Source organism: Xenopus laevis, chromosome 1S (assembly GCF_017654675.1).
Source record: "Xenopus laevis strain J_2021 chromosome 1S, Xenopus_laevis_v10.1, whole genome shotgun sequence".
In the NCBI taxonomy this organism is placed as follows: Eukaryota; Metazoa; Chordata; class Amphibia; order Anura; family Pipidae; genus Xenopus; species Xenopus laevis.
The window spans coordinates 69,964,945-69,992,931 of NC_054372.1; the positions used below are offsets into that span (position 1 = coordinate 69,964,945).

Consider the following 27,987-nt stretch of genomic DNA (forward strand, 5'->3'; position numbering starts at 1 on the left):
TCAAACAGAAATATTTGAGTTTTAATGAATAGGCCCCATGGTGATGTTTTGAATGAATATATTAAAACTCTGTGCTGTTGCGTAAAGTATTTCTGTGTTTGTCATTTAATGTCACATTAGAAATGAGTTCTTTAAAACCCTAATAAAATGTTCTTTTTGGTCATAAATGTTTTTTTTATCACATATGCAAAAATTAAATATTTTACTTAAGATATGCTCATACATTCTTTGTTCACAATATATATATATATATATATATATATATATATATATATATATATATATATATATATATATATATATATATATATATACTGTATATATTAATAGCATAGTTTACAGTTCCTCTCCTTTCACTGCTAGTTTTGAAAATTGGAACTGAGAAAAATGGAAATTTACACAAGCATCCAGTAGACAGCCTATACAAAATTTAGTATAAAATAACTCATTTTTTTTCATGGATCTGCATAAATACAGCAAACATGAATGCATTTGGCAATGGAATATGCATTAATCTTATAGTGAGACTGAGAACAGCTTAAGAAAAAAGTCTTTGTCGAACGTAACATTCACATTTTTTAAGATGTGTCTTTCCTCCAAATATTTGAGAAAGAAAAATCATGCCAATTTAGGACATGCCCCGAATCCGTCACATATATTCCCAGTTTATGCCCAGACACCCCTTATCTGCTCCAAACACCACCCACATCCTGGTAAGTTCCAGTTATTTTGGGGTCTCCAATTTCTGACTGTCCTTCCTAAATAAGGACAATTAGGGAGCTGCATGTTTACACCAATCAAACCATGTCTTTTTGAATTCCATTGTTATTTGAAAAGTTTTCCAGGTCTTCCATGATTAGATCTTGGTCACTTGTAAGAGGATTTCTCTTATCTGAATCTTTGTAGTCGCTGCTTGGCTTTTCAAATGCTGAGTTTTGACGAGCTGTGTTATGGGAAGTTGCTGGCAGAATAGCATTTCCCTGCACTCGATGAGAATACGTTGTTCGCCTCTCCATTTCTTCAGAGCATAGCTGTAGTTTGAAAGCTGCTTGAAATCCTTGACGGAAATTCTCATTGAAAAATCCATAAATTATAGGGTTGATACTGCTATTGAAAAATGCCAGCCAGTGGGCAAATGGATAAATATAAATGTTTATCACCTGGTACTGACTCTGTGTCAAGTTGGCATAGTCAGATAGCATCATCAGTGTCCACAGTGGTAACCAGGAGAGAATAAATAGCAAAGCTATTATAATCAGCATTTTAATAACTTTTTGTTTCCTGCGGGAAACTGCATGTCTTGGCTGTTGGTGATTCTTGTTTTCAACATTTAATTCGCTTTTGAACAATGTGATGCCTATTCTAGCATACATAATCACAATAAGTGATAGAGGAGCTAGGTATATGTTTGAAAAGAGAACAGTTGTATAAATCTTGTGCATCTCTGGGTTGGGCCAATCCTCTTGACACCAGTAAATGGGATTTGTTTGGTTACTATTGCCAATGACAACCCTGAAGTTCTTATCCTCTTTAACATGAGACATGACTGCAGATGGACACATTATGGCAATTGCTAAAACCCAGATGACTACGATAATAACAACAGCTGTGGATATAGTCAGCTTCTGCTTGAAAGGGTAAACAATGCATCGAAATCTGCAATAAGAAAAAAAAATATCATTAGGCTTTGAGTTCAAAATGCATTAAAAGTGTGTAAAAAGAGCTATTTTATAAAAAAAAAAAAAAAACCCCATCCTTATCTCACTTCTATGGGACAGTGGGCTCTAAATGTGCTGGTAGAACAACTGGTGGAGTATTCAGAGGGGAAACAGCAGTCATCATATTATGTATATGCCACAGTACAAGGCATAGAAAGGGTCAGGTACTATGATTTTTTGCATTTTGCACTAACTAAATGTAGGGACCTATAGGATATCCTATCCCTATAGAGTTAATCCCCTACCTTTTGTATGTAGTTCTCTTTTCCCTTGTTATTGGGCCAAGCCCTTGTAACTGGTAAAGTGTAACACCCACACCTATTGGACAAAGAGTGTAATGACACTCCCCTGCCACACTGCTTTATAGTGTTGTGCAGGGAGTGTCCTCTTCCTCTTTGGCTCCTGGTGCTGCTGCTAGGTGAATCCCCATTGAGCCTGGGATCACCATAGGCCCCAGTAAGCATTTAACCCAGAGGGACCTGACACCTTTGGTGCTAAGTCGGGGACCAGGTAACCCCGTGAACGAGGACCAGCTAAGATAGTAAGATCTTGTTATAGACTCTCTAGGAGAGCAAGACAGAGAGGTGTAGCAGAGAGAGCAGTTGTCGCTCCAACGAGGATTGTAGGAGGAAGTAGCTTCCCACAAGGCCTGTTTGCCTTAAGAGCAGGGAACTCAGTTGATAGGCATCTAGGTTAGCAAAGGACTACCTGTACCCTACCTGATCGATCCCGATCCCCTCACTGTGCAACGTCGGTTAAACTGGGAATTGATGTACACCTATCTGCAATATCCTTTGGGAGTCGCACCTGTTTGACTGTGAACCTTGTACTGTCCAAAGTGATTCCACCTGCTGTGTCCTACCTATATTTGTAAGTAAACCTGTGGTCATTTGCCTCTGGCATAATAAATCTGTGCTTCTGTTTTACCTTTTAAAAGAACCTCCTGGCGTCCATTATTCTATTTTACACTTATATGCCTGTGAGTTGTAGTTCAACTACAGTTTAAAGGGGAAGCTTCCATTTGGCGAAGGCTCTGCCCTGGGTGAGGATTCACTGTAACCCATGCTCACTACCCAGCTGGTCACCCTTAACTCCTAATTGGCAGAATAGGCCAAGAAAGCGTTACATAAAGCTGGGCAAAAGATCGTTGACTCAGGCACGTGAATAACGAATTACAATTATCCAAACGAGAATAAACAAATGCATGAATAATTCTAATTTTTGCAATATTCTTCAACTGAAAAAAACAAGACTGAACTAAATTACTTACTATATGTAAGGAAAAATGTAACTCAGAATCAAAAATAATCCCCAAGTCCTTACTGACAAGCTCACGTTAGCCCCCAATGGACCAAGGTCAGCCTGCACAGCATTAGACAATTTTTCAGGGCCAATAACAAATAAAACCTCAGTTTTATCTTCATTTAGGCTTAAAAATTTACAGGCCATCCAGGTTTTAATAGCAGTAAGGCACTCCCAAAAATTATCTAAAATGTTCTGATCATTTTGCTTAAAGGAAAAATAAAGCTGTGTATCATCTGCATAAAAATGAATAGCAATATTAAAATGACGGATTAGAAAGGGGAATCATATATAAAGAAAATAAAAGTGGACCAAGAATAGACCTCTAAGGCACCCCACAAGAAAGATCACACATTGACAATTGATCATCATTAACTGCCACTAAAAAATTTTGATTCGATAAATAGGACCAACCAAGAGCCGACCCAGATAACACAACCCAATTTCTCAATTTCTCTAATAAAATACCATGATCCACTGTATGAAAAGCTGCTGTTAAATCCAGCAAAATTAGAGCCAAAACATCCCCAGTGTCCTCCCCCATTAATAAATCATTTTAAATTATTAAAAGAGCAGACTCAGTACTATGCTGATTGATTGAAATTTGTCAAACATATTATTAACCTCCAGGACCTGCAGCAATTGCTTTGAAACTGCCTTCTCCAAAAATCTTAGACATAAATGGCAATTTTGATATCAGTCTAAAATTGTTAAGATTATTAGGGTCCAGGCCAGGTTTCTTAAGAAGAGGCTAAACAATGGCCAATTTAAAATAATCCGGAACACAACCTGATATAAGGGATACAATTTCTTGAATCTGGGGAGCTGTACATTCAAAAATGGCTAGATGCAGTATCACTTTATCATTCTTGTTAAGATATACATTTTAGATACTTAGGGGCAAATTCACTAACCGACGAAAATTCGCCAGCGCTGGCTTTGCAACACTTCACCAGACGTAAATTCGCCTGGCCAACGCTAATTCACGAAGATCCGAAGTTGCGCACAGGGTACCGAATGCTGGCAAAATAACGCCAGTGAAATTACGCTCAGCAGGCCAGGGAACCTTAATAAAATGATATAAAGTTGTTATAATGCCCTGCACATGTGCCCACAGTATAGTTTAGGTGCCATATGTTAGCAAATGTAAGGGGGAAGGAGGGTACCCCCCAAAAAATTTACGATCTTTTTCAGTCTATCACTCTTTAAATAGGGAAAAACGCCAGCGTTTTTTGGGACTTAGAAACATTTTCAACTTTTTTTGAGGAACTCATATCTACTCTATTGCACTTTGCCTGGTCTGAGGTGGCGAAGGCAAGTCTGATGATAGAGGTAACGTCAGTAAAATCAAAAATGTAGTGAATTTGAGTAGTAATGCTCTTTTGCCAGACCGAAAATTCGCCTGGCGTTAGAGTGCAAAGTTGCGCCAGAGTCTATCTCCTTGGTGAAATTACGCCAGTGAAATTACACAAACTACCGTTAGAAAATCTGTGAAGTGCCGAAATGACGTCACGCTGGCGAATTTTCGCCAGCTTTAGCCACTTCGCCCTTTAGTAAATGTCCCCCTTAATCTCTTTTGCATGTATTTAGCTGTACAGCTGTATAATTGAGCTGTATCGTGATTTATTTCATTTGGGTTTTACATAGCACAATATGCTATTAATTGCCTTCTTTTGTCAAATGCTACATTCGTTAGCAAGGTGAAAATAGCTGTTAAGTTCTTTGAGGAGGCAAATGATTGCCCAATTTTCTCACTTGTATTCTACCATGGATAAAGCAAATTAAATTCCTTCATTCCTCAATGCAGCATCATTTTGAAATTTGGCTCCCATTTTAAGCAAGGATATTGGTATGGCTTGGATTTGAAATGGGATGTTAAGTACCTACATGTCAATGTCATCTGAACAAAAAAAATACAATTTTCTGCAGCTGTTCATGTTTCCTCTTGAATAATGAATTGTGTGGCCACTGGAACAATTTCTTTATTATTGTCTATATCATAGTCACTTCTGTTTTAAATTTTGGAGAAAATTTCAGTGCATTTGTAAAGTTTGGTACAACAAAAAAACGTTTGCCAAGGATTTCAAAATGGGCATTTTAAAAGATCTGTAAGTGAAAATGCTGCGTAATTATCATGAAAAATGATCGTTGAGTCCATTCATTTTTTTAAATTAGACTGCTAAATACGTCTACATGACATAACATGCAAGGGAATGTTAATAATAATAATAATAAAAATATATTTTTTCTTTCTTTTTTCCAGTGCAAAAAATGGGGCCCCTCTTCTCCCCCATGTTTGTATTGGGGATGGAAAATTAAAATGTGATTTCTGGCCCTCATTGTGGTTATGACAATGAGGATAGCCTACTACTGTTAAAGTAAAGTTTACTCTGGAGTTGGGTTTTAACTATACATAGCTACCCACATGCTCATACAATGGAGAAGTGTGCCTTTAATGAACAGGTCACATTGATAAACATTTCCCTATAGCTGATGTATGTTTCTAAAATCATATATTGTAACAGTCTCCTACCTGAATATCAGTGGCATTGAATTTACAGCCAAGTACCATCAACTTCTAAAGGTGTTTTTGTATTGTCTTATATGTCATATGATCTTTGCTTATGTGAAGCACATGCTTTTAACTTAATCTGCATTTCATTGCTGAGCTGCAAAACTAAAAAATTAGGTATCTAATTTGTCCTTGATATATCTGCTCTACCAAGAGCAGCTAAGCTCCTCAAAATTAATTCTTCCAACTAAGCCCAAATTTACCTTTGAGAAAACTTTAGGCTACTCTGCAAAACCAAAGCAGACCTTTTTGAAGTGGCGTTAATTCAGCCAGGTAGAGATTGCTAGGGGGCAATTTGAGATCTGAGACTCAAAACAGTGCAAAGCAGTGTGAAAGCGAATATAAGGAATAAAGATTTTCAGATGGCCAGTGTTAAATTATTTACACTCCAGAAAATATGCTTACCAAATAGCATGATTGCTATGCATAAATATGGTTCATATTTATCCAATATATCTCTCCTGAGGACAAAATGACAAGAAAGGAGGTTTCATTTTAAGGTACAAAAAAATTTTTTATAGCATAAATTTGGAAATTCTCCCTCTAAAGTGGTACACCAAAACTCTCCCTCAAATGGCTTTACTAGAATGAGAAAATACAAGGTTACAAGTATTAATACTCTCAAGTAAAGGGTGATTCGGGGAAGAGTATGATTTTGAAGAACAAAAATTTTTACCCATCTGTATATAATGTTAGGTAAGAATTATTTGGGCAAAAGTTTAAACAGGAACATGTATTATGATGGATATGTATTCTTTTCAACCTCAACTATTATTTAACTGTAAGGGGCAGATGTATCAAGGGTCGAATATCGAGTGTTAATTAACCTCGATATTCGACTGCCGAATTAAAATCCTTCGACGTCGAATATCGAAGTTGAAGGATTTTGCACAATTCGAACGATCGAAGGAATAATCGTTCGATGGAGCGATTAAATCCTTTGAATCGAACGTTTCGAAGGATTTTAATCCATCGATCGAAGGATTATCCTTCGATCATAAAATTGTTAGCAAGCCTATGGGGACCATTGGCCTCGGTAGGTTTTAGGTGGCGAACTAGGGGGTCGAAGAAATTTTTAAAGAGACAGTACTTCGAATATCAAATAGTCAAACGATTTTTAGTTTGAATTGTTCGATTCGAAGGTCGTAGTCGAAGTAGCCAGTTCGATGGTCGAAGTAGCCAAAAAAACATTCGAAATTTGAACTATTTTTCCTCTATTCCTTCAATCGAACTTAGTGAATGGGCCCCTAGATGTATTGCTGAAAACAATCTCTATATCTGTTACTTGAATGGGTTTCCAACAAACTGTGCCAGTGGGTTAGTTATATAAGATAATTCTTAAAAATGTTAAGGATCTAAGCATCATGTATAGGATAAATCCAGAACAAATGACCTAGTCATGATTCACAGAAACTACCTAAATTATGCAAAAATACGCAAATGACAAAGGACTTAACTATATTATAATGTAGAGCAGAGGGCATATATAAAAGTAAAAAATTAATGGAGACCTAATATTAAAATTGGCTACTTAATTTAAAGGGGTTGTTCACATTTAGCATGGCCAACTTTTGAATTGGTCTTCATTATTTATATATCATTTTTGACTATAGCCTTCTTCTGCTGACTCTTCGCAAATAAATACTCTGAAAAGCTATTCAGGCCCTCTCCTGTTCATATACCAGCCACTTATTCAAATCAACGCATGGTTGCTAGGGTACTTTGTAGGGATGCACAGAATCCAGGATTCGGTTCAGGATTCGGCCAGGATTAGGCCTTTTTAAGCAGGATTCGGCCAGATCCTTCTACCAGGCCGGACCGAATCCGAATCCTAATTTGCATATGCAAATTAGGGACTGGGAGAGAAATCTCGTGACTTTTTGTCACAAAACAAGGAAGTAAAAAATGTTTTCCCCTTCCCACCCCTAATTTGCATATGCAAATTACGGTTCGGATTCGGTTCAGTATTCGGCTGAATCTTTTATGAAGGATTCGGGGGTTCGGCCGAATCCAAAATATTGGATTCGGTGCATCCCTAGTATTTTGGACCCTAGAGACTTTAATTCGCATCACATACACTAATTCATCAAAATGTGTAGTTATGTTTCGGCAGATGAACGCTGTCGAAGTTTCGCAAGCAAAAAACCGTCAGCGAGAGCATTTCATTGTGAACTTCTGCTAGAGTTCATTTCTGCCTATCGAAACGTCGCTTACACTCAAGCCAATTTGAATAGGACAGGTACATAAAGGTCATATAATAAAGACAAAAGAGATCATCTATTGTCCTAGACATGAGCCCACCCTAAAACAATGAGTGTGCCCCACAAATGATTAAAAAAAAATGATTAAAAAAAATATATTTAACAGTTACAACTCTTAAACACAATCCCACTTTAAAATATGAAAAAACACCAGTGTTTAGTCTTTTTTTATGACTTTTTGGCAAACAGTACAGCATATGATGTCACTGACATAAGATTATTGAGGATGTAGCTTCATCTAGTAGCGAACCTTCGCCTGAGTAAAAATTTGCCTGGCAAAAGGGCTAGAAACTTTGTTAGCACTGAGCTCTTTTGCTAGCTCATTGTCCTCTATGCCTGTTAGTAAATTGGTAATGTCCCTGTGGATTGGATTTCTGGTGAATTTCGCTAGTGAAGGCCATTAGTCAATTTGCTCCATTGTCTGTATCTTCCATCTGTATGTTCCAGTGGGGATTTTTTCATAAAATGCAAGCTCACCCTTTTACAAAACTGTTAAGTCTCAAACTTGCTTTTAATATTAGAATTAAAATGACAGCAGTAGCTACAGTATCAATTCATTTTATATAGGCATTCTTTTTAACTATTAGATTCATAATGTTGTAAGAGATTTTTGGAGTAGAATATACTTCTCATATTAGAAAACTCTCCATGCAACTAGAATCTATTGTGCTATCAGGTATCAGTGTCTCAAATGATGTCTCAAACTTGCTAGTGCCCAGGAAAAAGAATTGTGTAGGGGTAATGATACCAGGAAGCGCAGTAAGCTGCTGCTGAAGTGTCTTTTATTCACCACATGACATGTTTCGAACTGCAAAGCTCTTTTTCAAGTGTCACCACTTGTTTGCAGCTAGAAACATGTTGTATGGTGAAAAAAAAGACACTTCAGCAGCAGCTCACTGCGCTTCCTGGTATCATTACCCCTACACAATTCTTTTTCCTGATTCATGCTCTAGATGGGAGCAAGGGTGGAAGATACCTGAAAATAACTTACTAAAGGGCTTCATTACACCAGCTTATTAGACTTTATTCCTTGCTAGTGCCCAGTTCACCAATGTAAAAAAATATCACTGGATTATGCTATAACACATTATTAAGAAACCTTTGATAAATTAATCCTAAAACATAATTTATATGATTGCATATAGGTTTCCATATACACACACACAGTATATTTTTGTGTACTTTGTTTATTTGTCATTACAAGGTACTGTCTTACGGAAGACAGAAAAAGAGAAACGTGGAGAAAATATTTAATGAAATACTTCACTGTATGGGATGTGTCAAGAGAATATTCTATTACAGGTTTCTGGATATTACATCCCACTCCTATGAACCAATGGTTCAGACCTTGCAGAGATTACTAACATCAATCAGAATATTGAACATATAAGGCAAGGGAATGGTTAATAAGTGATGACTGTATTTCATTAATTAGTCAATTGTTTGCATCATAGCACCATATTTTTACCAGGTCTAGTGATATATAGCAGGTTACATGTATTCGATTGTAATGGATTAAAAAACATGGAGCAAACTAATGGGATCAGACTATAGTGATGTGTGGGTCAAAAGAAAATTTGACCTGCACGCAACCCTAAGCCACTTGCTCCCGATCCGCACACAACACATATCCTACCTGCACTTCTATTTATATTCCCGCACTTGTGCCGCCCATCTGTATCATCACAAAAGGGGCTTCTAAATAGACGCAGCTGGAACAGGAAGTTGGCACAGGAAGATCACAAATAGGAAAAGAGGAAGGAAGAGCTCAATCCAAACCTGCCCACAATCCAAACAAGGTGTGCAGGTGTCAGCCCAAACCCACCTCAGCTATAGGTATCGGGCCAGCCGGCACATCACTATCAGACTGGTTTGTGGAAAACTGCAAAAAAACCTGGTGGCCCCCCTTACCCAGGCCTGTTCCCCTCTCCCAACTTTGGGCACTTCATTAAAACCCCCAATTGGTGCCACAAGAAAGAAGTAAAAGGTATGGAGGGGAGGAGAGGTATGAGAAGTGGAAGAGTTAGAGACTGAGGTGGGGGGCCTTTAGGTGGCAGCACCAGTGGGCCCTGGACATCCCACTTCAAGACTGCAAACTTACAGTACAGATGCAGCCACTTTGGTTTGTCTGTTTGACACAGAATAACTAAACACAGATATCCCATTTATCTCATTTAACACAGAAAACTGTGTCACAACAACCCATCTAATTAAAGCATTCACCATTGTGAACAATGGAGCTTTGGTATGCTAATGAAAAGGTTAAATGCATTAAATGAGTTAAGATGACTTAAGATAACACAGTTTCTTCAATTACCCCTGAGTCATGACGCATTTAACTCACAAATCCAAGTGGCTTCATCTGTATGTGACATAACATTACAATTCTCAAAAGCTTTTAGGGTATAAATGCATATTAAATACATTCTGATGTACAACTTTAAACAAATAATGATAAGACTCATATTGCTTTTTGTTTTGAGCAAGTAATAACAATGCAATAATTACCCAAATTACACACACACACACACACACACACACAGTTAAAAAATGCAGTCTCTTTAAATATTAAATTCATAATGATGTAAGAGACTAGAATTGTCATCACCTCTCATATTAGAAAACAATCCTTATACAAATGCCACACAACTAGAATCTATTATCATAGGGACCAAAGTGTCAGCAAAGGTGTCTCTTTGATCTGTTTACATTTTTAAAATTGGAACCCTTGGCATGATTTCTCTATTTGACCAACCTTGCTGTGTGTAGCCAGTAAAAAGAGTCACCATGCAAATGGTTACAATGCAAAGAATGAGAACAAAGCAGAATGCACAAAATTCCAAAGGTGCGATCATGATACAACCTCACTCAATTTGTCTTACATATCAAATGGAAGCTAAAGGATTAAATATATTTAAAGTATCTTTGATGACATATTGACTTGTTCAAAACATCACCCAAACCACTTCTTACAACACAGTGTTTCTTTCAGTGCAATGGAAGTATGCTGAGTCATGCTTGAAATTAGCAGGCAATTAGAAGGTATATAAGTAAAGTCATGAATTAAAAGTTGTGGTTTAGCTTCATCAAACATTAGGGATGCCCTGAATCCAGGATTCGGTTTGGGGTTCGGCCAGGATTTGGCCTTTTTCAGCAGGATTCGGCCAAATCCTTTTGCCCGGCCGAACTGAATCCGAATCCTAATTTGCATATGCAAATTAGGGGCGGGAGGGAAATTGCGTAACATTTTGTCACAAAACAAGGAAGTAAAAAAAATTCCCCTTCCCACTCCTAATTTGCATATGCAAATTAGGGTTCAGATTCGGTTCGGTATACGGCCGAATCTTTCACGAAGGATTCGGGGGTTCAGCCTAATCCAAAAAAGTGGATTCGGTGCATCCCTACCAAACATATTATTAGAATAGCAGCCTCCGTCAATGCTTTTGTCTGCCAATTTCACATACACTCATCAACGGATAACATAATTTGACCAGATTGTCTCTATGGATGTACTGCAATCAGATTAGATTAATAGTTTGTTGAAGATACTCAGCGAGGGCCCCATACATGCATCTATAGTTGGTAAGCACATCAGGATATCAACATCATTTCTAAACGTAGCCATAACCAATCAACAGTATTTCTAACCATACCAATGGATACATAGCTTCCTTGAGGTTAAGAAGGTTAAGAAGGTCTGGAGAGAAATCAAACAGTAAGAAACATCTAAGGTCAGAGGAAGACAGATTTTAGTAAAAAAACCAAAACCAAGCCAAAAACAGTTCTGGAAAAGGATAAATTCAAAAGCAGGTGGCACTCAGGTAAGTAGACCACAAAGTAAATTGCATCAGACAATAGCAAACTGCAGAACAGAAGTTGAGTGGACATCTGTATATAAGGGACATACTAATCCGTTTAACCTACTGAAATAAATGGTGTGCCATGTGTGCCAGATGCAGTGTACTGTACATACTCTTCATAAAAGTTACATTCTTTAATCATATACAAAGAAAATAGTCCATCAAGTTCAAATCTTCCAAATTATTCTGCACATGTACATATATACACAGCTTTTAGGCCAGATGGCCTATGTCACCACTCCTCCCCCACCTACATACATGCACAGACACCGCTTTCCTCTCCACCACTTGCTCGCAAAGGCACCATTTGCCAGATGCACAGTGTACTGTACGTATGCGACACTTACATGCTCTGTGGGCTCTGAGCAGCCGTTGAGAAGCTAAGCTTAATCATCGCTAATCATTAGGGATGGGCGAATTTGACCCGCTTTGTTTTGCCAAAAATTCGCCACTGACGCCCATTAAAGTCTATGGGCGTCAAAAAAATTTCTTTTTTTTTTGACGCACAACGCCATACAAGTCTATAGGCGTCATTTTTGCAGCGAAACAAGGTGAAAAAAATTCGCCCATCCCTACTAATCATCAAGCAGAAAATGAGGTTGACTTGTAATATCAACTGATGCTAAAGGGCTGATTATTCAATTCTGAAGCCAATTGCACTGGTTTCTGTGCTGCCATGTAGTAATTGATCTGTATTACTTACTAATCAGACATATTGTGACATCTATATTCTATGTGTACTGTAAGCTCAGTAACTGACAGCAGCACAGAGCATGTGCAGTGACTCAGCAGAAAATAAGATGGGAAGCAACTGGAGCAACTTTGGAGGCACATGTCTTTACTGCTGAAGGCCTGTGGTTACTTTGAGCTGGACAGAAGCCCAAAAAATAATGTACACCATTTCTTCACTACTTCTTTAGTTAAACTTTAGTTCTCCTTTAAGTCATCCAAGGTATTTACAGAATCAGTCATCACAACATCAATCAACAGGACAGTCAACAACCTCTAGGTCCTCACTGTGAAGAACCACCTACACTGCTTCAAATGAAAGTTCCCCTGGCCTATGATGTAGTTGTCTTTTCTATAAGAAAAAAAGATCTGCCGCTATTTATCTATAATGTCCTCTAATGACCATGACAGGGGCAGCATCAATCAGATGGGGCCCTTCCAACAACACCAAGCCCATCACCCTTCCTTAAAAAACAAACCAAATCACATGGGATATCTTAGGTGTTTATTAAATCACATAAATAATGACCAACATAAATCAACAACAGTTAAGTATATGGAAATTTAAACAATCTCTGGCTGCCCCCAAAAGGGAGCCCCTCCCACTACAACACTATGCTAATACCTCTACCCTATACCGCTACTATTCTTTTTCTACGGAGCTTAGGCAGGAGTTGTTCAAGGTAAAATAGAACACCCCTTCACTACTTTCCTCTTTTAACCTCTCCTGCCTCCACCCAACCCCACAGCAACCAAGGAAATTACAACACCCATAATCCAACCCTACCTTCTAGCCCCATCATTGCCCTGCCATTTCCAATTACTGGCTCACTCCCCACATGCATTCATTTAAATAATGTCTCCTCATAAGTACTCTGGATAAAATAAGCCCAACTCTGAAAGTATCTCCTCGTAGTTTATTTGTTCCATTTCTTCAACCAGTCTAGTTGCACATTTGTGAAATCTTTCCAGCTCATATATATCCTTCTTAACTGCACAGAATCCATAATTATCCATTATCCTGAATCCATAATTATCCATTATCCATTAAAAGAGTGACCTTGAACTCATTTTACAGCTAGATGCTACTGCCTCAATGGCTCTTTAAGTTGTAAAATGTATATGCTCAATTTATTAAAACAGAGTAGTGCAACACAGTAAATATAAGAAGTTATAATGAAATTAGCTCCTAAACCAGAAAATCCATATTACAGATACAAATACAGAGTAAATGCATTTTAATGATAACAAATAAATCATCAAATGTGAATACGTGAAGTAATTTAGCTGGAAACATTTTATGGCTTCTGTATTAGATTATCCATTATGTAAAGCAGAAGTGTATGAGTTAAAAGTTAAAGTAAAATAATATGATTTTTAAAATCTAAAGCTGAAACTGATAATTTGTACTGAATCTTACAGTAAACAGCAAACATTATTTGAACGACATAAGGGTGACTATTTATTAAAACTTGAATTTTTCCTATTATATTAACTATCTTGCTCAATTTACTAAAAAGAAGTCTAGACAAAATTGTGTAAAAATTTAAATTGTGTGCCTTTTTCGAATTGTCAGTTGAAAAACTCCAAATATTCAGATTATCAAATGGAAACCACAAATTGTTTTGGATTATCGAATGATAATGATGTCAAACAGCTCAAAACTCTCGACAATCATGAAGGCAAAAAACATGTTCCAATTGTAAAAGGGACTATCTGCCATTGACTTTTACATGACTTCAACAGATTTTCTTGAGTATTTTCAGATTCAGGATCTTAACAGCATATATAGAGTATAGAGTATAATAAATCTTGAAAAATGGGCAAAAAAATGGCAAAAAATCCTTTTCCTTTGTAGTGGTGTTTGCATGCATGTGTGTGCACTTATATCTGAAAGCAACCAAAGGTGTAAAATGTAGTAGGGGAGCAGAGGCCTATTCAAGTACACAACAGAAGTACTGTGACATTATCATGCATCTTTGAAAATTCAGTCCAACCATTACCATTTGCAATTGTTTTACACTGTCCTACACTATTAGGAGCCCATTCATTAAGTTCGAGTGAAGGAATAGAAGAAAAAATGCTTAGAATTTCGAAGTGTTTTTTTGGTTACTTCAACCATCGAATGGGCTACTTCGACCTTCGACTACGACTTCGACTCGACCAATTCGAACTAAAAATCGTTCGACTATCCGACCATTCGATAGTCGAAGTACTGTCTCTTTTAAAAAAAACTTCGACCCCCTAGTTCGCCACCTAAAAGCTACCAAACTCAATGTTAGCCTATGGGGAAGGTCCCCATAGGCTTGGCTAACTTTTTTTGGTCGAAGGATAATCCTTCGATCGTTGGATTAAAATCCTTCGAACGATTATTCCTTCGATCGTTCGATCGAAGTATTTGCACAAAATCCTTCAACTTTGATATTCGAAGTCGAAGGATTTTCATTCCCCAGTCGAATATCAAGGGTTAATTAACCTTCGATATTCGACCCTTGATGAATTTGCCCCTTAATGATTATGGTTTTTTGAAGGATTTACAATTTTGAACTGCAATTCTCGATTTTGGAGTTGCAACTTTTATGCTGGGTAATAAATACACTGATAGTTTGAATGACAGACTGGAACATGGATAAAAGTGGTAATGTAAACGTACTACATAAAAAATAATGACAATAAAAATGCAGCTTCGGAATTCATTTGTTTTCTAGTTGTTGAAAAATGCAGGAGTTAACCAAATAGTAAAAAAAAAAACAAATTTAAAATTCTCAAAATAATGCTGTCTGGATCATGCTAAATCTATACAGAAAGTTCCAAATTATGGGACAGTCATCTTCCATAGACTCCATTTATTCAAATAATTCAAATTTTTAAAAAATAATACATTTTTTTTCTGTAATAATAAATCTTGGACTTGATCCCACTAAAATATAATTAATCCTTATTGGATTATACATGTATGGAGATCCAAATTATGGAAATACCCTTTCTCTGGAAAACCCCAGGCCCCAATCATTCTGGATAACAGATCCCATGCCTATATAAAGTTCTGGAGACCCTTACTGTGGAATTAATAGAAATAGGAACATATGAACTATAACTTGCTGCTTGGTCTAAAAGCAATAAATAAGAACAACTCTGTAATGTATTAAGCCCATACTTCTATTTAAGTTTCAGTTTTGGGTCTTTATCAATAACTATTATTTTTAACCCTTTAAGTGCCAGCAGAATTTCACATTTTGGTTACGCGAAATGCCAGCCGTTTTTGAAACATTTTGTGCTCTCTCACTTTAGGGGCATTTTCTGAGGGGAAACCTATAGTTTACCTAGGAAAACTATACATTGTTTTTTTCGGTAGAAACTGAGCTTTCTAAATCTGCCTGAGTTTTCATGTATTTCCACCTGTGCAAAAAAATTTATAGTGCTAAATACCAAAAAAAAATGAAAAATTACCATTTTTCATCGTATATCAATTTATACCAGAAAAATATTTCATTTTACGGATGAAAATCCAACTGATTTGGAAAGCCTTATGTCTCTCGAACGTGCCAATACCAGATATGTATAGTTTTAGGGAGATTTAGGACTTCTGTACCTCAAAAACTCCCGGCAGTATATTACCGAATTTTGAAAGCACTAAGGCAGAAAACGGCATGCTTTAGATTCCAAGGCAAAAACTCCTGAAACCGTAGGTTTACCCCAGAAAACCATACATTTTTGAAAAGTACACATTCTGCCGATTACAAAATGGGTAACTATGTCTCTCTACTCCCAACTACCAAACATAAAAGCTTGTCTGAACATAGCGGTTTTTCAAAAAAAAATTCAAAATTCTGAAAAATCATTTCAAAGGTTTTATTTTGCTGCTCCGCATATCCCAAACTATATTAGGTACCAAGAAAAAGCACCTGAAATATGATTGCCAGGGGTCCATTGAACAGTTTGATACCCATTATGCATAGGTTTACCAAAGTATCTGGCATTTAGAGACACCAATATGAAGTTAGCACATCCAAATTGATCAGGACTTTACTTCAGCTCCTGAGAAATCAACACATTGACTGCATTTTTTGTGGGGTAAAAACACAGAAATATATGTTTACCCCCCAAACCCATATATTTTTGGAAAGTACACATTCTACAGAATCTAAAATGGGTACCCATGCCTTTCTGCTCCAAACTACTGAGTCGCAAGGCTTTCCCAAAATTGTCGGTTTTGGTGAAATATGTGAAAATTGCCTCAAACCTTCAACTTCCCAGCACCATATCACCCATGTATCATTATGTACTAAGAAAAAGCACCCTAAATATGATTGCCATGGTTCCTCTGAACATTTTGGTGGCCATTGTTCATAGGTTTACCAAAGTATCTGGCATTTAGAGGCCCCAAAATGAAGTTAGCGCATACAAACAGTCCCGTGGGTAACTTCAGCTAATGAAAAATCAAACACATTGACTGCATTTTTGTGGGGTAAAAACACAGAAATATATGTTTACCCCCAAACCCATATATTTTTGGAAAGTACACATTCTACCGAATCTAAAATGGGTACCCATGCCTTTCTGCTCCAAACTACTGAGTCGCAAGGCTTTCCCACAATTGTCAGTTTTGGTGAAATATGTGAAAATTGCCTCGAACCTTCAACTTCTCAGCACCATATCACCCATGTATCGTTACGCACCAAGAAAAAGCACCCTAAATATGATTGCCAGGGTTCCTCCGAACAGTTTGGTGGCCATTGTTCATAGGTTTACCAAAGTATCTGGCATTTAGAGGCCCCAAAATGAAGTTAGCGCATACAAACAGTCCCGTGGGTAACTTCAGCTAATGAAAAATCAACACAATGACTGCATTTTTGTGGGGTAAAAACACAGAAATATATGTTTACCCCCAAAACCCATATATTTTTGGAAAGTACACATTCTACCGAATCTAAAATGGGTACCCATGCCTTTCTGCTCCAAACTACTGAGTCGCAAGGCTTTCCCACAATTGTCGGTTTTGGTGAAATATCTGAAAATTGCCTCAAAGCTTCAACTTCTCAGCACCATATCACCCATGTATCGTTACGCACCAAGAAAAAGCACCCTAAATATGATTGCCAGGGTTCCTCCAAACAGTTTGGTGGCCATTGTTCATAGGTTTACCAAAGTATCTGGCATTTAGAGGCCCCAAAATGAAGTTAGCGCATACAAACAGTCCCGTGGGTAACTTCAGCTAATGAAAAATCAACACATTGACTGCATTTTTGTGGGGTAAAAACACAGAAATATATGTTTACCCCCAAAACCCATATATTTTTGGAAAGTACACATTCTACCGAATCTAAAATGAGTACCCATGCCTTTCTGCTCCAAACTACTGAGTCGCAAGGCTTTCCCACAATTGTCAGTTTTGGTGAAATATGTGAAAATTGCCTCGAACCTTCAACTTCTCAGCACCATATCACCCATGTATCGTTACGCACCAAGAAAAAGCACCCTAAATATGATTGCCAGGGTTCCTCCGAACAGTTTGGTGGCCATTGTTCATAGGTTTACCAAAGTATCTGGCATTTAGAGGCCCCAAAATGAAGTTAGCGCATACAAACAGTCCCGTGGGTAACTTCAGCTAATGAAAAATCAACACAATGACTGCATTTTTGTGGGGTAAAAACACAGAAATATATGTTTACCCCCAAAACCCATATATTTTTGGAAAGTACACATTCTACCGAATCTAAAATGGGTACCCATGCCTTTCTGCTCCAAACTACTGAGTCGCAAGGCTTTCCCACAATTGTCGGTTTTGGTGAAATATCTGAAAATTGCCTCAAAGCTTCAACTTCTCAGCACCATATCACCCATGTATCGTTACGCACCAAGAAAAAGCACCCTAAATATGATTGCCAGGGTTCCTCCAAACAGTTTGGTGGCCATTGTTCATAGGTTTACCAAAGTATCTGGCATTTAGAGGCCCCAAAATGAAGTTAGCGCATACAAACAGTCCCGTGGGTAACTTCAGCTAATGAAAAATCAACACATTGACTGCATTTTTGTGGGGTAAAAACACAGAAATATATGTTTACCCCCAAAACCCATATATTTTTGGAAAGTACACATTCTACCGAATCTAAAATGAGTACCCATGCCTTTCTGCTCCAAACTACTGAGTCGCAAGGCTTTCCCACAATTGTCGGTTTTGGTGAAATATCTGAAAATTGCCTCAAAGCTTCAACTTCTCAGCACCATATCACCCATGTATCGTTACGCACCAAGAAAAAGCACCCTAAATATGATTGCCAGGGTTCCTCCAAACAGTTTGGTGGCCATTGTTCATAGGTTTACCAAAGTATCTGGCATTTAGAGGCCTCAAAATGAAGTTAGCGCAGACAAATAGTCCTGTGGGTAACTTCATCTAATGAGAAATCAACACATTGACTGCATTTTTGTGGGGTAAAAACACAGAAATAAATGTTTACCCCCCAAACCCATATATTTTTGGAAAGTACACATTCTACTGAATCTAAAATGGGTACCCATGCCTTTCTGCTCCAAACTACTGAGTCACAAGGCTTTCCCAAAGTTGTCGGTTTTGGTGAAATATCTGAAAATTGCCTCAAAGCTTCAACTTCCCAGCACCATATCACCCATGTATCATTACGTACTAAGAAAAAGCACCCTAAATATGATTGCCAGGGTTCCTCTGAACATTTTGGTGGCCATTGTTCATAAGTTTACCAAAGTATCTGGCATTTAGAGGCCCCAAAATCAAGTTAGCGCATACAAACAGTTCCGTGGGTAACTTCAGCTAATGAAAAATCAACACATTGACTGCATTTTTGTGGGGTAAAAACACAGAAATATATGTTTGCCCCCCAAAACCCATATAGTTTTGGAAAGTACACATTCTACCGAATCTAAAATGGGTACCCATGCCTTTCTGCTCCAAACTACTGAGTCGCAAGGCTTTCCCACAATTGTCGGTTTTGGTGAAATATCTGAAAATTGCCTCAAAGCTTCAACTTCTCAGCACCATATCACCCATGTATCGTTATGCACCAAGAAAAAGCACCCTAAATATGATTGCCAGGGTTCCTCCGAACAGTTTGGTGGCCATTGTTCATAGGTTTACCAAAGTATCTGGCATTTAGAGGCCTCAAAATGAAGTTAGTGCATACAAATAGTCCTGTGGGTAACTTCAGCTAATGAAAGATCAACACATTAACTGCATTTTTTGTGGGGTAAAAACACAGAAATATATGTTTACTCCCCAAACCCATACATTTTTGGAAAGTACACATTCTACAGAATCTAAAATGGGTACCCATGCCTTATTGCTCCAAACTACTGAGTCGCAAGGCTTTCCCAAAGTTGTCGGTTTTGGTGAAATATCTGAAAATTGCCTCAATGCTTCAACTATCCAGCATCATATCGCCCATGTATCATTACATATCACAAAAAAGCACCCAAATTGTGATTTGCCAGGGGTCCTCCAAACAGTTTGGTGCCCACTGTGCATAGGTTTACCAAAGTATATGGCATAGATATACCAAACTAGGGGTCTACTGAACACTTTGATGCCCAATATGCATAGATATACCAAACTATGTGGCGCACAGAGACCCCCAAATGACAATACTGTATATACATTTTCACGGCTGACGCGCTGGCTGCTGCAATATAAGCACCTGGTGTGTGTATTATGCAACATTAGACCCCCCTAACAGTACAGAGTCGCAAGGCTTTCCCAAAGTTGTCGGTTTTGGTGAAATATCTGAAAATTGCCTCAATGCTTCAACTATCCAGCATCATATCACCCATGTATCATTACATATCACAAAAAAGCACCCAAATTGTGATTGCCAGGGGTCCTCCAAACAGTTTGGTGCCCACTGTGCATAGGTTTACCAAAGTATATGGCATTTAGAGGCCCCAAAATGAAGTTAGCACATACAAATTGTCCTGTGGGTAACTTCAGCTAATGAAAAATCAGCACATTGTCTGCATTTTTGTGGGGTAAAAACACAGAAATATATGTTTACCCCCAAAACCCATACATTTTTGGAAAGTACACATTCTACAGAATCTAAAATGGGTACCCATGCCTTTCTGCTCCAAACTACTGAGTCGCAAGGCTTTGCCAAATTTGGCGGTTTTGGTGAAATATCTGGAAATTGCCTCAAAGCTTCAACTTTCCAGCATCGTATTGTCCATGTATCATTACCAGCATAAAGCATCCTAAATATAAACATAGGGGTCTACTAAATAGTTTGATGCCCAATGTGCATAGATATACCAAACTATGTGGCGCACAGAGACCCCCAAATGACAATATGTATAGACATTTTCACGGCTGACGCGCTGGCTGCTGCAACATAACCACCCGGTGTGTGTATTATGCGACATTAGACCACCTAACAGTACAGAGACCCCAGAAAACCATATATTTTCAGAAAGTACACATTCTGACGAATCCAATATGGGTAAATAAGTGTTTCTACTACAAACTGCCAAACTGCAAAGCAATGCTGAACATAACGTTTTTTATCAAATTTCTGAAAATCGTCACAAAGCTTGAATTTTACCCCATTATATGCCCCACATTTCGTAACTTATCAGCATAAAACATCCTAAATATGAACGCCAGGGGTCTACTGAACACTTTGATGCCCAATATGCATAGATATACCAAACTATGTGGCGCACAGAGACCCCCAAATGACAATACTGTATATACATTTTCACGGCTGACGCGCTGGCTGCTGCAATATAAGCACCTGGTGTGTGTATTATGCAACATTAGACCCCCCTAACAGTACAGAGACCCCAGAAAACCATATATTTTCAGAAAGTACACATTCTGACGAATCCAATATGGGTAAATAAGTGTTTCTACTACAAACTGCCAAACTGCAAAGCAATGCTGAACATAACGGTTTTTATCAAATTTCTGAAAATCGTCACAAAGCTTGAATTTTACCCCATTATATGCTCCACGTTTCGTAACATATCAGCATAAAACATCCTAAATATGAACGCCAGGAGTCTACTGAACACTTTGATGCCCAATATGCATAGATATACCAAACTATGTGGCGCACAGAGACCACCAAATGACAATAGTGTATATACATTTTCACAGCTGACGCGCTGGCTGCTGCAATATAAGCACCTGGTGTGTGTATTATGCGACATTAGACCCCCCTAACAGTACAGAGACCCCAGAAAACCATATATTTTCAGAAAGTACACATTCTGACGAATCCAATATGGGTAAATAAGTGTTTCTACTACAAACTGCCAAACTGCAAAGCAATGCTGAACATAACGGTTTTTATCAAATTTCTGAAAATCGTCACAAAGCTTGAATTTTACCCCATTATATGCCCCACATTTCGTAACTTATCAGCATAAAACATCCTAAATATGAACGCCAGGGGTCTACTGAACACTTTGATGCCCAATATGCATAGATATACCAAACTATGTGGCGCACAGAGACCCCCAAATGGATATATAGTAGATAAAATTTACAAGGCAAAACAAAATAAGGCAGTAAAGAGTGAAATGAAAAAAAATCCAATAAAACCACAAAAATCAATGTTTTTTTTCCATAATAGTGTTATCGGCCGTCAGAATCACAGTTTGAATATTTTAGCTGGGCCAAACAGGTTATACGGCTAGAAACAAGTGAACACAACATATGCAGAGCTGAAAATGCAATAAAATGGCTAAAAATTCTATAAAATGGCTAAAAATGCACCAAAATACCCAAAATTGCAATATAATCACCGAAATAACATACAAAAGATATTGCACAGTACGGTTAGCGAATACGCTATTCGTAATGGCAATAAAACATTTTTTTCAGCCAAAAAAAGAGACGATGCGATAAGAAAAAAAAAAAAAAAGCCACAATGCCATGTATGTGCGTGTGCGTGTGTACAAATGGTAAATTACATGTTATGTGCGCGTGTGTGCGTGTGCACATGTGTGTAAGTGCAGTGAGTGTAAGTGACCCCCCCAATCCCCAAAAATGTATGTGTAAGTGTGTGTAAGTGTGAATCTAAGTGTGTATTACTGTAATAAGTGTGTGTTGGTGTGTTTGTGTGTGTAATTGTTGCACTAACCTGAAAAAGTCGCTGAAGACTGTTGCACACGATGTGGAGGGGTCCCAGGAAGACATCTGCGACGATCTGCGTGTTCCTGTGCTGTGGGGGCGGAGATCAACGGCGCAGTGCAGGCTGCAGCAGCAGGACACGTAAGTAACACGTGCCTGCTGCTGCTTTTGGGCCCCTGGGCGATCGCGCCCCAGGGGCCACTCGATCCCCTGCTTTGCTCGTTGCCTAGGGGCAGGGGATCGAAGCAGAACGGAGCGAGCGGCTCTAACAGCCGCTCCTCCACTCCACAACCCGGAAGTGCTGCAGAACGTAGAATCTACGTTCTGTGGCATTTCAAGTTACTTTTCCACAGAACGTAGATTCTACGTTCTGTGGCACTTAAAGGGTTAAACCATTTGGTGTATAATGCTTCACATCGTTTTATACTTAAGATTTATGTATGTCCTTCAGTTGTAAATGCTTAACACTGTGTGTTGTGCTATAAAGCCCTAATACATGTAACATGGGTCCTTATTATTTTAATATTATGTATTTTTTCTTTATTTATTTATGTATTTTTTTATTGTCTATTATTCTGTTGACCCTTATTATTTTATTTCCCATGTTGAAAAATATATAAAAATATGTATATAGCTTTGGGAGAGTGAAAAACTTAATGGGAGCCTATTTACAAATAGATCTTTACATATAACACAAGCCCATTCCTAGCACTTAAAAGGGTTTTTACCTTTGTTTGCAGACAGGGCATTATTTACAGTAAAATTAATCAAGTCTAAAGCATTTGTGTTTAAGGGTCAGACCACACAGGGCGTTTTGGAGAGATTTGGTCGCCTGGCGACTAATCCCCAAACACCTTCCCTGACTCTGCGCCGGCTAAAATAAGAAAAATGCCGGCGCTAATCACACGCGGTGGTTCATTTTCCGAAGTCGCCCAAAGTTGCCTCACAAGTAAACTTCAGGCGACTTCGGAAAACGAAACGCCGCATGTGATTAGCGCCGGCATTTTTCAATTTAGGCGGCGCAGATTCAGGGAAGGCGTTTGGGAAGATTGGTCACTGCAAAAACAATTAGTCGCCAGGCAACCAAATCTCCCCAAAACACCCTGTGTGGACTTACCCTAAAGGTGTCTTGTGATATCATTGTTCCAGTAAGTATAGTTGTGAACTGATTTATTTGACAACTGACATTTGGCAGTGCTTGTTTAGCCTTGTGACTTCCTAACCAAATTAGAACCAAATTAGAACAGATGAACCAGAAGCGTTAATCTTTTCATATACTGTATCTAAATATCTGCGCATTTGGTGACCTGGATCACCTGATTTGAACACCCACACCTTGTTTCAATGTGGGCGGATTTGAACGTTGCCCAGGTATAAAAATAAATAAATTATATTTGGGGGCAGTGAAGACCCGTTGGCAAAGACCAACTTACCAATACAAAACTTTTATTGTTGTACTTATTGAACATCTCTTCAATAAATATAAATATAATAATTTAAGTATACAAATAAGATATCCTATAAAAAGGCACACAACCATAATGAATGCTGAGTCATTGTTAGTTTCTCTATAGGAAGATATGTCTCTGCTTATAATGCACACATTTATACTTTATGGTTTTTATGATAAAGCTGAACAAACAACATGCAAATGAATTCACAGTAGAAATATATAAGAGAAAAGAAATGCCCAATACTCATTACAGTGACTGTGGCAGTTTCTGCAGTTTAAATAGAATAATGGAACCCATCATCTAGAAACTAGTTATGTAGAAAGTTCCAAAACATAGCAATGTCAATTTGTATATTATCCTATATGAACAAACAGACTCCCTGTAATTATATGTCCAGGGAAACCTGGGGCGTTTTGTCTACTTTTACTATCTGGCAGAAACTAGCCAGTGGCAGAAATACTAGGGTGCAGTGGTGGCGACCTCAAACGGGCCCCACCCCCATGTGGTCAGCTGAGAGTGCAGCATCTGCACTAAGAGGAGACATATTGACTAGTAAGCAGGATGGGATTTTGCATGGTGCAAATGTCGCATGTTACTAAAAACAGAGGGAAAAACACCACTGTCTGTCTCTGCTCCAACTACTGCTAACTATAAAGTATATAAATGCCAAAACAATTACTAAAGAGGTTTGGTGACAAGACTTCCAGTCACTGCTCTGTGTGCTTCTGGTTCTTTAATATTAGAACCAGTGCCGACAAGTATATAGGGGTTCTTGGATGGCATTTGTGTTTTTTTTGTGGGTTTCAGGATAATAGACCTCTCTATACCTGCATTACTTATGACCTATTATACACCACTGCCATTTAGGAAAGATCAAAACCTAGATACTGCCAAACGTATTATATAATCTAAGGTTTGTCACCCACAGTTACTGTACATCTACGCCGTGGGCAACAAATCTCCCAAAAATTACTTTCTGCAACATAAGATTGTTGCAAGTAAAAACTATTTCTTGCGGCAATCTGGCTTAATCGTGGGAAAATGCTGATTTACTTGTCTGAAATCAAATCTTCCTGTGTACCATGGTCATAAGATAATGTGTCCTCCTATCATATATTCTAGATACTGTTTGCTGTCATTGTCTAAATCTCAATCGTGGATATTGTTTGCTTTCTGTGCCTGATAATGTTAAAGCTATAAGCATGAAGTATGCCAGCATTTTAAGTGGCTCAACAACTGCCCTTAAAGGCAAAGTCAATTGATTTAATGAGTTGTGTTTCAAATATATTTTCCAATATAGTAATTTATAAAGCTATTAGGAGTCAGTATGATTGACACAGTCTATATTCCATAAGAATCTATTATTGCTGAGGACTATTACCCACTATTACCCATATAAAATTGGTATAATACTTAGCTCATCTGTTTGCACAAATTATATTTTATTATGTTCATATTTCCTGTTTAATGTGTGCAACAAATACAAAATGACTTACCTGTCTACTGCTATTGCAACCAATGTGAAAACAGAGGCAGATACGGATATACCTTGGACCATGCCACTCATCTTACACACTGTGCTGCCAAAGGGCCAACCTGTCACAAAATGAAAAGTGGTTAAAAGTGGAGACACATAATCAATTAATTGAGACTCCACAGAGAACATTTTGTTTACAGCTCTAATGCTGCCTAACTTAAGCTTATAAAAGCCATTAATGACATTAACCTTGTAAAAGGTCCTGCAGAATACAATGGTTTTACTGAATCATTGAGTTTTACATTAATTAGGCAAATATATTCCCCATCAACATTTTGTTCAAGTGGAGTAAACATTTTTTTGGATTACACTCTCAAATTTAAAATCTGTTAAACACGTTGTTTTTGTTGAAAGAGGCACAGGTTTAGGTATTATTAGCTCTGTGCGTAATAAAGTAGGAACAATCTTTACTGTTGAGCCATGATGTGAATACTCAGGTTTCTTAGCTTTGCCCATTTACACCTAAGAATAAATAATGTATGTTTGTGTTACTATTTATTGTAAGGCCCTTCTTTTATACAACATTTGTTTGAAGCCATTAGCATGGGGATATACTCTATACACAACCAATGCACAGATAGGCAGTAGGAAAAATGTTTTACATTAAGGGGCACATTTACTAAGCTCGAGTGAAGGATTAGAATGAAAAAAACTTTGAATTTCTAAGGTTTTTTTTGGCTACTTCGACCATCAAATTGGCTACTTCGACCTTCGACTACGACTTCGACTTCAAATCTAACGATTCAAACTAAAAATCGTTCGACTATTCAACCATTCAATAGTCTGTCTCTTTAAAAAAAACTTCCACTAACTACTTCGCCACTTAAAACCTACCGAGCACCAATGTTAGCCTATGGGGACCTTCCCCATAAGCATTCTAAGCAATTTCTGATCGAAGGAAAATCGTTCGATCGATGGATTAAAATCCTTCGAATCATTTGATTCGAAGGATTTAATTGTTCAATCGAACGATTTTTTCTTCGATTGTTTGATCAAAGTAAATGCTGTAAATCTTTCAACTTCGATATTCGAAGTCGAAGGATTTTACTTCGATGGTCGAATATCGAGGGTTAATTAACCCTCGATATTCGACCCTTAGTAAATGTGCCCCAAAGTGTATAGGCATGCTACCTTCATGGAAACCTTTGCAAAAAAAACAGTAAAGGGACTTTTATTATGGTCCAACATGCAAGTGCTAGAACATTATGAGGAGCAAAATCTTAACATCTTATGGCTCATTTGCTAATCACTTCAGTCAAGGGCCTTGCTACTCTCTCCACCCATCTGGGTAAGTGCAGAGTGCAGCAAGTACAAGCCCTTAGGCAGGGGTGCTTCGCCAATGAGGCGAGTTGAGGCTGCCGCCTCAGGCAGCAGCGCCCCACTAGGTACCAGGGGCAGCAAAAATGCTGCTCCCGGTACTTTAAGAGCGAATTTCCGGAATGTACTGTTTTATGATTTAATCTGTAGTGATGAGCATAATCTTTCAGCAGGCATGGATTTGTGCCGGAATTTAGGAGTTTGCTATTGGCAATTTTTCTACAAAATCATGACAGAATTTCACTGTGAAATTTTTTGCTGCAAAAAAACTCCAGTGTATTTTGTGTGAAAAAATGCCCATTGACGATGTATTTTGCATCAGAAATACTCTAAAAAAGGCCCTAACATGGTTCTCCCAGAATGATGTTGCCATTCAGGCTGTCTTTTTTTTACAGAAAACTTTTTAAATGCTGTCTGGGAGTAGGAGGCGTTCTCCTTTCTTATTACTGTTGTTTTAAACATATTCCTATTTCTCTAACATTATTATTTTGCTCCTTTGAGGTACAGTATAGGCAGTGATACCTTACTCTCTGTATTGACAACTCTGCAATCCTCCTAGGTGATTTAAACTGCCACACGGATGACCCTTGGCTATCTTTGCCTTCTCATTTTCTCCACCTAAGGTTCTCTTTGAACGACAGCAGTCACATTAACTTACAACGGACAATTTCTAGAAGTTTTTTCAATAAGAAAAAACCTGACTCTTTCTGCATTTAACAGTGATACCTTCTGTGCAGTCATCATTTCACCTAACAAATTGGATTATTAGATGAAATACATTTATATGAACCTAGATGTAAAGTAAATGGTAAATACCTGCAATAATATTATCCAAGAGGGTTGTAGGCATGCAGAATATTCCAACCAGCAAATCACTAACGGCAAGGTTGAGAATAAAAAGATTGGTAACAGTTCTCATATGTTTGTTGCTCAGAACAATGAAGCAAACAACTCCATTGCCTAGCATACAGAGAATAAATATAAGTAGGTAAGAAGCAATAAAAACTGCAGCCACTGAGGGTCCATGAAGATAAAAATCCACATATGTAATATTCGTTTCTTCATAGTTTGGAGTCTTGTTGAGGCTTTTTTGATACCATATTACAGATACATTTGAGTCAGGTTTCTCATCCATCAT

General features: G+C 37.9%; 1 protein-coding gene across 1 annotated transcript; it reads right to left on the reverse strand.

The window, feature by feature from the left end:
* Window positions 1-334: 334 nt before the first annotated feature.
* Window positions 335-27,987, reverse strand: npffr2.S (neuropeptide FF receptor 2 S homeolog). The gene is made up of 3 exons (XM_018242787.2): window positions 27,666-27,987; window positions 25,492-25,591; window positions 335-1,656 (listed from the first exon to the last, which is right to left on the reverse strand). The coding sequence occupies exons 1-3, from the start codon at window positions 27,985-27,987 to the stop codon at window positions 798-800; spliced, it is 1,281 nt and encodes a 426-aa protein (XP_018098276.1). The 3' UTR covers window positions 335-797.

Coding starts and splice junctions, on each gene's coding strand:
- npffr2.S (XM_018242787.2), bottom strand. CDS start 27,987: ATGATGGATGAGAAACCTGACTCAAATGTATCTGTAATATGGTATCAA. Junction 25,592..27,665: donor CTTGGATAATATTATTGCAG/GTATTTACCATT, acceptor ATTTTGTGACAG/GTTGGCCCTTTGGCAGCACA. Junction 1,657..25,491: donor GTTGCAATAGCAGTAGACAG/GTAAGTCATTTT, acceptor TTCTTATTGCAG/ATTTCGATGCATTGTTTACC.